The 11438-nt window shown below is 48.3% G+C and overlaps 1 protein-coding gene across 4 annotated transcripts in view; it reads right to left on the bottom strand.

The window, feature by feature from the left end:
• Nucleotides 1–858: 858 nt before the first annotated feature.
• The window catches only part of CDH5 (cadherin 5), a 171200-nt gene continuing 160620 nt past the window's right edge, over nt 859–11438 (bottom strand). For 3 of the 4 annotated variants that reach the window (XM_073659161.1, XM_073659159.1, XM_073659162.1), the window contains 2 exons: nt 5356–5607; nt 859–5095 (listed from right to left, as the gene is read on the bottom strand). In XM_073659161.1, the coding sequence (XP_073515262.1) occupies nt 4605–5095; nt 5356–5607 (743 nt within the window). In that variant the 3' untranslated portion in view covers nt 859–4604. The remainder of the gene's footprint in view (nt 5096–5355; nt 5608–11438) is intronic. The other variant, XM_073659160.1, reaches the window with a different exon arrangement.

The following is an 11438-nucleotide window of genomic DNA, read 5'->3' as shown; positions in this document are numbered from 1 at the left end:
GAGAAACTATCAGCGAGCTTGCTCTGATGGTCTGATAGGAGATTTTCTAACTTTTCTCTCTTTTTTTGACTTCCTCTCAGCTGATTTATGACTGCAGACCACATCAAAGTTGAATGTGCTGGAAACAAAAAGCCTGTACATGCACCGCCTCTGTCTTGTGCTTTCTATTGGCGGCGGAACAATGAGCTAACTGAGAAACCGTCAGCGAGCTTGTTCTGATGGTCTGATAGGACTATCTAATTTCTCTCTCTTTTTCTGACATGCAGCTGATTTACGACCGCATACCACATCAAAGTTGATTGTGCTGGAAACAAGCCTGTAAAAGCACTGCCTATGTATTGTGCTGTCTATTGACGGCTGTAGATGAGTTAACTGACAAACCATCAGCAAGCTCATTCTGATGGTCTGAAAGGAGAGTTTCTAACCTTTCTCTCTTTCTTTTTCTGACCTCTTTTTAGCTGATTTATGACCATAGACCACATCAAAGTTGAATGTGCTGTAAACAAAGAGCCTGTAAAAGCCAAACGGTGCAAAATTTTTAATGAAACCCAATTACAAAAATGATTTTTAGCACCAAATAAGTGCATTTCAGTAAAAAAAAAAAAAGAAGAAAAAAAAGAATAGAAAAACGAGCCCAGAGGTGAGTGGGTTGATGGACAACCCCTTTAATGTTATGGCTGACACATGCACATATCCTCAACATTCACACTCTTCTATAAATTGCAAAAAAAAATAATTTACCAATTGCTTTGATGATTATTTTTTGTATAACTTGTTTTATTAATTTTATAAAAATATTGAAAAAGCAAAATAAAAAAATAACACAAAATATCGCCCCCCTCCCCCACCCAATCCCTGTAGAGATACGTATTACAATAACAAAACAATGACATAATGAAATCCTATAGAAGTATGATGGCGGTTAGTATCCGAACACTTATACAATTCCAATAAGACATGATATAAATCATTACAGAGGTCTCCTAACCGGGCGAGAGCGGCACTATACGTGATGTGATGGCGGTGGACGAGATACCTCGTCTCATTATATCTGCGCCTCAGTCTTCCAGCAGCTGCTAAATGTCAGGGGACCATGGTTAGCGGAAGCTATATTCAAGTAATTAATCACATAAGTATCCCTGAGGAAGGAGAGATGAATATATAGGGTTAATAGTCTGCAGCAGATTGACAATCCTCCACCAGAGGATAAAACGGCAAAAAAATATGGCTTTGTGGGTCATTAATTTTGGAAAGGATTTAATAAAAGTGCCAGGAAAGTGGACGAGATTTGCACTTAATGAGGTCTTTGGCGTATTGCAAATCGAGACCCCAATTTAGAGGCATGCCCTATACCCTACCGCTATCCAACCCAAAAGTGTGCAAAAGAACACTGCGGGCGGCACCTATGGAAGTGGAAACAAAGAGCCTGTGAAAGCACCGACTCTGTGTTGCTCTCTGTATTGGTGGCGGCAAAATGAGTTAACTGAAAATCAATCGGCGAGCTCATTCTAATGGCCTGAAAGTAGAGTTTTTAACTTTTCTCTCTCTCTTATTCTGAGTTACTTTCAGCTGATTTCTGACCGCAGACCACATCAAAGTTGTATGTGTTGGAAACAGAGAGCCTGTAGAAACATTGCTTCTGTGTTGTGCTGTATTTTGTCAGAGTGAGTTAACTGAGAAACTGTTAGCAAGCCCATTCTAATGGCCTGAAAGTAGAGTTTTCAACTTTTCTCTCTCTCTTTTTCTGAGCTCCTTTTAGCTGATTTCTGACCACAGACCACATCAAAGTTGAATTGGCTGGAAACAAAGAGCATGTAAAAGCATAGCTTCTGTGTTGTGCTATATATTGGCAGAATGAGTTACCTGAGAAACTGTTAGTGAGCTCATTCTAATGGCCTGAAAGTAGAGTTTTTAACTTTTCTCTCTCTCTCTTTTTCTGAACTCCTTTCAGCTGATATCTGACCACACACCACATCAAAGTTATATGTGCTTAAAGCAAAGACCTTGTAAAAGCACTGCTTCTTTGTTGTGCTGTCTATTGGTTGTAGCAGAATCAGTTAACTGAAAAACAGTTAGCGAGCTCATTCTAATTGCTTTAAGTACAGTTTTTAACTTTTGTCTCTCTCTTTTTCTGAGCTCCTTTTAGCTGATTTCTGACCACACACGACATCTAAGTTATATGTGCTGGAAACAAAGACCTTGTAAAAGCACTGTTTTTTTGTTGTGCTGTCTATTGGTTGTGGCAGAATGAGTTAACTGAAAAACAGTTAGAGAACTCATTCGAATGGAATGAAAGTTGAGTTTTTAACTTTCTATCTCTTTTTCTGAGCTCCTTTCATCTGATTTCTGACTGCAGACCACAGTTGTATTGGCTGGAAGCAAAGAGCATGTAAAAGCACTGCTTCTGTGTTGTGCTGTCAATTGGCAGTGGCAGAATGAGTTAACTGGGCAACCGTTAGTGTGCTTGTTCTGATGGCCTGAAAGTAGAGTTTTTAACTTTTTCTCTCTTTTTCTGAGCTCCTTTCAGCTGATTTCTGACCGAAGACCACCTCAAAGTTGAATTGGCTGGACTCAAAGAGCCTGTAAAAGCACCGCTTCTGTGTTGTGCTGTCTATTGGCAGTGGCAGAATGAGTTAACTGATAAACCGTTAGCGAGCTCGTTCTGATGGTCTGAAAGGAGAGTTTCCAACTTTTCCTGAGTGTCTCTCAATTGATTTATGACCGTAGACCACATCAAATAGCCTACAATTTGATAATCTCACTCCGGGTGCCTGGGTTCTCACCCCTTAAACTTCACAGTCTTGGTTACGTTAATACACGCAAGTATTTAAGGATAAAATGGAAATGAAAGAGTGAATGACCAACTATATAGTTTTTAAAACTTCTGCTTGCTGTCAAGGAGAACTAAGATCCTTCATTGTTTGATTCCTGAAAGATGAAGTGATGGACACACGGGGGCTCATACACATGATACGTCCTTGAAGGAAGTCAAGGGAAAGAAGGATTGGGCATGTTGGATTTTAACATGCCCGATTCTTTATTCTCATGGGAAATAAGGCATCATTAAAAGTATCTTGCAGCTGCTTACTCCTCTCTACCCATTAAGAACACGTATGCTTAGTAAAGCATGCACGATTTAACTATTGCATGATCATAAAAAAAGCTTTAATGGCTATCCTGCTGTGATCACAAGAGTCCAGTGGGCGGACTCTCTCTGCACTAAATTCTCCCTAACTCCTCCCCTCTACAATAAGTGACAGCTATAGCGTCCACCAATTGGACCCTACAACCGTTATTCAGAGCAGAAAGCAAAGGGGATCACTTTTGCTTAAATGCATGTATTTTTGGCTAAAAGAAAATCATTTTTGCAGTTGGATTTTTATTACAAATGTTGCACTCTTTTCCTTCTAGTTTATTGCTTGCTGCAGAATGAGTTAACTGAGAATCCTTCAGTGAGCTTATTTTGACGATCCAATGGGAGACTTTGTATGTTTCTTTTATGAAACCGGATTGCAAAAAAAATGATTTTTAGCCCTAATTGAATGTATTTAGGTAAAAAAAAATGATATACCGTAATTATTTTTGGACCAAGAGGTGGAACCAGGACACTTCACAAGAAGGGACCTCCCACTGGACACTTGTGATCACTGAAGATCTATGTTTCAAAGCAAGGATATATGGGGTATCTTAACCACTGGGCATTATACTTCCTAGTTCCCTCTGTGATACCATCTCTTAGTGCCCACAATGGTGGCATAACCATACAACTCAGAGCCTAAATGACAGCACCTTATGGTGCCCAATAACAGTGCCATGCTATGAGTCTATGATGTCCCCTGCTTCATCTATTTCCCATCTTTGAGGCCAATACCAATGGATCCTAGACCATGTATAGTTACAGATACTTTGTGTTTTATTGTATTCTCTTTATTAAAATATTAGAAAAAAAAAAATATTGTGGTGCAGTAACAAGTCCTAGCCAGCAGATGGTGCTATATACTAGTCACCCTCCCAGTTCAAGGTGTATAAAAAAGAAGTAAAAATATAGTTTCCAGCTACCCGAAAATATGAATAAAAAAAAAACTTTAAAAAATTCCCATATATACACAAAGTTATAAATTCAAAATTTTTTGTAAAAATCTTATACGGTTGCGTGCTTAAAAAGCGCTTCAAAGAGTCCGCAAAATACGATGTGTTAGTAAGGGGTTAACATTAAGGAGGGCTGACCGGGAACATGGTTGCTCTTTTTGTTTCCCCCCAAAAGGCAGATAAGGCACAATGTGATCTACACCATCTTTCTTTTTCATTTGACTATGTTAGACAACTTTTCGAAATCTTTTTCCTGGAGGATCAGGTTTCTGGCTTGCAAAATTTTAAGCCAAATTTTTTTGGCCAGTGCAGAAGAAAACTTTGGAGGAGAACATGCTGGGGGACTTGACAACTCTTCTGGGAGGCTGGGAGCGCTTTTTTTTTTTTATCCAGGAGCCTCCTAGACATTCTAAAAGAGTTGCCAAAACTTCTACTGGTTGTCCACCTCAATGGTGGTCAGAAAGGGTGGAGAATATAGAAGTATGTGCTTGTTGGGTGTCTACTTGGCAACCGGGTTAATAAGGAAACTCTTCAAGGTTTTCCAGGCCGTACAGGTCAGCCAGCATCTTAAATCTAGGACCCCAGTCATTTAACACATCGTAATCGATTTCAGAATCCGATGATCCGGACTCCAAGGAGCTGAGAGATTCCACATTCGACTCCGAGCCTTCGTAGCCGAATATGTGAAGGGTGTCGTAGGGTAGACATTCTCCATCGTTGTCCGCGTCGTCTTTCTTCACTTCGATCATGGAAAACATGTCTCCATTTCTGGCCGGTTTCTGGACATGGGCGTACAGGTTGGGGTAAGGCTCCACGTCAGGCTTTGACCTCACCACGTTCCTACGCACTGAGTTGAGGACGGACACATCATATCCATTGGTGTCCATTTCTCCTCCTCCTTCCTCGTCGTAGATCACCAGCTGCTCGTGGATTTCTGCTGGGTTCTTCATTAACATCAGGGGGCCATTACTGCGCATCCTCCGCAGTATCAAAAATGCTATGAGCACTGCAAAAACAAAATCGGAGATGAAAGTCAAGACTGTAAACTGCTTATGTGGACACCCGTGCTCCAACATAAACTAGTGTAGGGTCAGTTTAACACATCCATCTTTCATGGTCCGAGTATGGAGCTGATCAAAATGTTGGGTTTGGGTCAAGAGTCCCGCGACTGGTCATTGGATATTGGAACCGTGAATTATGGATGTGTAAAACTGGCCAAAAAAGTAGTCATTGGATGTAGACACCAGACCTGGCATGGGGACTCACCGCACAGAAGGATTAGCGCTAGACTGCAGAAGATGATGATGATGGTCAAGGACGACACTGCCGCCTGCTTTAGGTATTCCTCGCAGTATGTGAATTTCCCTTCTTCATCGCACTTGCAGACAGTGATGGTCAGAGTATTGGTGCTACTCAGAGGCGGCGCTCCGTTGTCAGAGATGACTATTGGCAGGTAGTGAAACTTGGTCACACCGCGATTAAATGCTCCGTTCTTCACTACGATTTTTGCTGTATTATCTGCAGAAAAGAAAATGCAACTACCGGTCAGAGATAATGTGTGATATCATTAGTATGTGAGACCTTTATATGTCGACTCAGTGCACAAAGCTATAGGGGGTGCAGAGGCAGCAGTCACACATGGGGTGCAGAGGCAGCAGTCACACATGGGGTGCAGAGGCAGCAGTCATATTTGGAGTGCAAAGCAGCAGTCATGTTTGGAGTGCAGAGGCAGCAGTCATGCTTAGAGTGGAGAGGCAGCAGTCATGTTTGGAGTACACATGCAGCAGTCACACTTGGGGTGCAGAGGCAGAAGTCACACATGGGGTGCAGATGCAGCAGTCACACATGGGGTGCAGAGAAAGTAGCCATGCTTGGAGTGGAGAGGCAGCAGTCATGTTTGGAGTGCAGAGACAGCAGCAACACTAGGGGTGCAGAGGCAGCAGTCACTCTTGGGGTGCAGAGGCAGAAGTCATATTTGGGGTCAAGAGGCAGCAGTCACTCTTGGGGTGCAGAGGCAGCAGTCATGTTTGGAGTGCAGAGGCAGCAGTCAGAGGTGGGGTGCAGAGGCAGAAGTTATATTTGGGGTCAAGAGGCAGCAGTCACTCGGGGTGCAGAGGCAGCAGTCACTCTTGGGGTGCAGAGGCAGCAGTCACACTAGGTGTGCAGAGGCAGCAGTCACATATGGGGTGCAGAGGCAGAAGTCATATTTGGGGTCAAGAGGCAGCAGTCACTCTTGGGGTGTAGAGGCAGCAGTCACTCTTGGGGTGCAGAGGCAGAAGTCATATTTGGGGTCAAGAGGCAGCAGTCACTCTTGGGGTGCAGAGGCAGCAGTCACTCTTGGGATGCAGAGGCAGCAGTCACACTAGGGGTGCAGAGGCAGCAGTCACACATGGGGTGCAGAGAAAGCAGTCATGTTTGCAATGCAGAGGAAGCAGCCACACTAGGGGTGCAGAGACAGCAGCCATGTTTGGAGTGCAGAGGCAGCAGTCACACTTAAGTTGCAGAGGCCGAAGTCATATTTGGTGTCAGGAGGCAGCAGTCATATTTGGAGTTCAGAGCAGCAGTCATGTTTGGAGTGCAGAGGCAGCATTCATGCTTGGAGTGCAGAGGCAGCAGTCATGCTTGGAGTGCAGAGCAGCAGTCATGTTTGGAGTGCAGAGGCACCAGTCATGTTTGGAGTGCAGAGGCAGCAGTCATGCTTAGAGTGGAGAGGCAGCAGTCATATTTGGAGTGCAGAGGCAGCGGTCATGTTTGGAGTGCAGAGGCAGCGGTCATGCTTGGAGTGCAGAGCAGCGGTCATGTTTGGAGTGCAGAGGCAGCAGTCATGTTTGGAGTGCAGAGGCAGCAGTCATATTTGGAGTGCAGAGGCAGCGGTCATGTTTGGAGTGCAGAGGCAGCGGTCATGCTTGGAGTGCAGAGGCTGCGGTCATGCTTGGAGTGCAGAGGCTGCGGTCATGTTTGGAGTGCAGAGGCAGCGGTCATGCTTGGAGTGCAGAGGCAGCGGTCATGCTTGGAGTGCAGAGGCAGCGGTTATGCTTGGAGTGCAGAGGCAGCAGTCATGCTTGGAGTGCAGAGGCAGCAGTCATGCTTGGAGTGCAGAGGCAGCAGTCATGCTTGGAGTGCAGAGGCAGCAGTCATGCTTGGAGTGCAGAGGCAGCAGTCATGTTTGGAGTGCAGAGACAGCATTCATGCTTGGTGTGCAGAGGCAGCAGTCATGTTTGGAGTGCAGAGGCAGCAGTCAGAGGTGGGGTGCAGAGGCAGAAGTTATATTTGGGGTCAAGAGGCAGCAGTCACTCTTGGGGTGCAGAGGCAGCAGTCACTCTTGGGGTGCAGAGGAAGCAGTCACACTAGGTGTGCAGAGGCAGCAGTCACACTAGGTGTGCAGAGGCAGCAGTCACACTAGGTGTGCAGAGGCAGCAGTCACACATGGGGTGCAGAAGCAGAAGTCATATTTGGGGTCAAGAGGCAGCAGTCACTCTTGGGGTGTAGAGGCAGCAGTCACTCTTGGGGTGCAGAGGCAGAAGTCATATTTGGGGTCAAGAGGCAGCAGTCACTCTTGGGGTGCAGAGGCAGCAGTCACTCTTGGGGTGCAGAGGCAGCAGTCACACTAGGGGTGCAGAGGCAGCAGTCACTCTTGGGGTGCAGAGGCAGCAGTCACACTAGGTGTGCAGAGGCAGCAGTCACACATGGGGTGCAGAGAAAGCAGTCATGTTTGCAATGCAGAGGAAGCAGCCACACTAGGGGTGCAGAGACAGCAGCCATGTTTGGAGTGCAGAGACAGCAGTCATGTTTGGAGTACAGAGGAAGCAGTCACACTTAAGTTGCAGAGGCCGAAGTCATATTTGGTGTCAGGAGGCAGCAGTCATATTTGGAGTGCAGAGCAGCAGTCATGTTTGGAGTGCAGAGGCAGCATTCATGCTTGGAGTGCAGAGGCAGCATTCATGCTTGGAGTGCAGAGGCAGCAGTCATGTTTGGAGTGCAGAGACAGCAGTCATGTTTGGAGTACAGAGGAAGCAGTCACACTTAAGTTGCAGAGGCCGAAGTCATATTTGGTGTCAGGAGGCAGCAGTCATATTTGGAGTGCAGAGCAGCAGTCATGTTTGGAGTGCAGAGGCAGCATTCATGCTTGGAGTGCAGAGGCAGCATTCATGCTTGGAGTGCAGAGCAGCAGTCATGTTTGGAGTGCAGAGGCAGCAGTCATGTTTGGAGTGCAGAGGCAGCAGTCATATTTGGAGTGCAGAGGCAGCGGTCATGTTTGGAGCGCAGAGGCAGCGGTCATGCTTGGAGCAGAGGCAGCGGTCATGCTTGGAGTGCAGAGGCAGCGGTCATGTTTGGAGTGCAGAGCAGCAGTCATGTTTGGAGTGCAGAGGCAGCATTCATGCTTGGAGTGCAGAGGCAGCATTCATGCTTGGAGTGCAGAGGCAGCAGTCATGCTTGGAGTGCAGAGCAGCAGTCATGTTTGGAGTGCAGAGGCAGCAGTCATGTTTGGAGTGCAGAGGCAGCAGTCATATTTGGAGTGCAGAGGCAGCGGTCATGTTTGGAGCGCAGAGGCAGCGGTCATGCTTGGAGCAGAGGCAGCGGTCATGCTTGGAGTGCAGAGGCAGCGGTCATGTTTGGAGTGCAGAGGCAGCGGTCATGCTTGGAGTGCAGAGCAGCAGTTATGTTTGGAGTGCAGAGGCAGCAGTCATATTTGGAGTGCAGAGGCAGCGGTCATGTTTGGAGTGCAGAGGCAGCGGTCATGCTTGGAGTGCAGAGGCTGCGGTCATGCTTGGAGTGCAGAGGCAGCAGTCATGCTTGGAGTGCAGAGGCAGCAGTCATGCTTGGAGTGCAGAGGCAGCAGTCATGTTTGGAGTGCAGAGGCAGCAGTCATGCTTGGAGTGCAGAGGCAGCAGTCATGCTTGGAGTGCAGAGGCAGCATTCATGCTTGATGTGCAGAGGCAGCAGTCATGTTTGGAGTGCAGAGGCAGCAGTCATGTTTGGAGTGCAGAGGCAGCAGTCATATTTGGAGTGCAGAGGCAGTGGTCATGTTTGGAGTGCAGAGGCAGCAGTCATGTTTGGAGTGCAGAGGCAGCAGTCATGCTTGGAGTGCAGAGCAGCAGTCATGTTTGGAGTGCAGAGCAGCAGTCATGTTTGGAGTGCAGAGACAGCAGTCATGTTTGGAGTGCAGAGGCAGCAGTCATATTTGGAGTGCAGAGGCAGCAGTCATGTTTGGAGTGCAGAGGCAGCAGTCATATTTGGAGTGCTGAGGCAGCGGTCATGCTTGGAGTGCAGAGGCAGCGGTCATGCTTGGAGTGCAGAGACAGCGGTCATGTTTGGAGTGCAGAGGCAGCGGTCATGCATGGAGTGCCGAGGCAGCGGTCATGCTTGGAGTGCAGAGGCAGCGGTCATGTTTGGAGTGCAGAGGCAGCAGTCATGCTTGGAGTGCAGAGCAGCAGTCATGCTTGGAGTGCAGAGCAGCATTCATGCTTGGAGTGCAGAGGCAGCAGTCATGTTTGGAGTGCAGAGGCAGCAGTCATGCTTGGAGTGCAGAGCAGCAGTCATGCTTGGAGTGCAGAGGCAGCAGTCATGCTTGGAGTGCAGAGGCAGCGGTCATGTTTGGAGTGCAGAGGCAGCGGTCATGCTTGGAGTGCAGAGGCAGCGGTCATGCTTGGAGTGCAGAGGCAGCAGTCATGCTTGGAGTGCAGAGCAGCAGTCATGCTTGGAGTGCAGAGGCAGCAGTCATGTTTGGAGTGCAGAGCAGCAGTCATGCTTGGAGTGCAGAGGCAGCAGTCATGCTTAGAGTGCAGAGGCAGCAGTCATGCTTGGAGTGGAGAGGCAGCAGTCATGCTTGGAGTGCAGAGCAGCAGTCATGCTTGGAGTGCAGAGGCAGCAGTCATGCTTAGAGTGCAGAGGCAGCAGTCATGCTTGGAGTGGAGAGGCAGCGGTCATGTTTGGAGTGCAGAGGCAGCGGTCATGCTTGGAGTGCAGAGGCAGCGGTCATGCTTGGAGTGCAGAGGCAGCAGTCATGCTTGGAGTGCAGAGCAGCAGTCATGCTTGGAGTGCAGAGGCAGCAGTCATGTTTGGAGTGCAGAGCAGCAGTCATGCTTGGAGTGCAGAGGCAGCAGTCATGCTTAGAGTGCAGAGGCAGCAGTCATGCTTGGAGTGGAGAGGCAGCAGTCATGCTTGGAGTGCAGAGCAGCAGTCATGCTTGGAGTGCAGAGGCAGCAGTCATGCTTAGAGTGCAGAGGCAGCAGTCATGCTTGGAGTGGAGAGGCAGCGGTCATGTTTGGAGTGCAGAGGCAGCAGTCATGCTTGGAGTGCAGAGCAGCAGTCATGCTTGGAGTGCAGAGGCAGCAGTCATGCTTGGAGTGCAGAGGCAGCAGTCATGCTTAGAGTGCAGAGGCAGCAGTCATGCTTGGAGTGGAGAGGCAGCGGTCATGTTTGGAGTGCAGAGGCAGCAGTCATGCTTGGAGTGCAGAGCAGCAGTCATGCTTGGAGTGCAGAGGCAGCAGTCATGCTTGGAGTGCAGAGCAGCAGTCATGCTTGGAGTGCAGAGGCAGCAGTCATGCTTAGAGTGCAGAGGCAGCAGTCATGCTTGGAGTGCAGAGGCAGCAGTCATGCTTGGAGTGCAGAGGCAGCAGTCATGCTTGGAGTGGAGAGGCAGCAGTCATGCTTGGAGTGCAGAGGCAGCAGTCATGCTTGGAGTGCAGAGGGAGCAGTCATGCTTGGAGTGCAGAGGGAGCAGTCATGCTTGGAGTGCAGAGGCAGCAGTCATGCTTGGAGTGCAGAGGCAGCAGTCATGCTTGGAGTGCAGAGGCAGCAGTCATGCTTGGAGTGCAGAGGCAGCAGTCAGAGGTGGGGTGCAGAGGCAGAAGTTATATTTGGGGTCAAGAGGCAGCAGTCACTCTTGGGGTGCAGAGGCAGCAGTCACTCTTGGGGTGCAGAGGCAGCAGTCATGCTTGGAGTGCAGAGGCAGCAGTCATGTTTGGAGTGCAGAGGCAGCAGTCATGTTTGGAGTGCAGAGGCAGCAGTCATGTTTGGAGTGCAGAGGCAGCAGTCATGCTTGGAGTGCAGAGGCAGCAGTCATGTTTGGAGTGCAGAGGCAGCAGTCATGCTTGGAGTGCAGAGCAGCAGTCATGCTTGGAGTGCAGAGGCAGCAGTCACATTTGGAGTGCAGAGGCAGCAGTCACACTAGGGGTGCAGAGGCAGCAGTCATGTTTGTAGTGCTGAAGCAGCATCACACTTGGGGTGCACTGATCCCAAGAATAGGGGTCCCAATATGCCCGTGAATGGAGCAGTCGTGAGCATGCATTGACTACTGCTGTAGTCACATCTCTGTGTCTATGGGTGCTGTAATGCGCATGCATCAC

The sequence above is a fragment of the Phyllobates terribilis genome, unplaced genomic scaffold (assembly GCF_046119375.1).
Source record: "Phyllobates terribilis strain yellow unplaced genomic scaffold, ASM4611937v1 Scaffold_13__5_contigs__length_258822181, whole genome shotgun sequence".
Classification (NCBI taxonomy): domain Eukaryota; kingdom Metazoa; phylum Chordata; class Amphibia; order Anura; family Dendrobatidae; genus Phyllobates; species Phyllobates terribilis.
The sequence above is the reverse complement of the archived record's forward strand: the minus strand, read 5'-3'. Positions and strand labels throughout refer to the sequence as shown.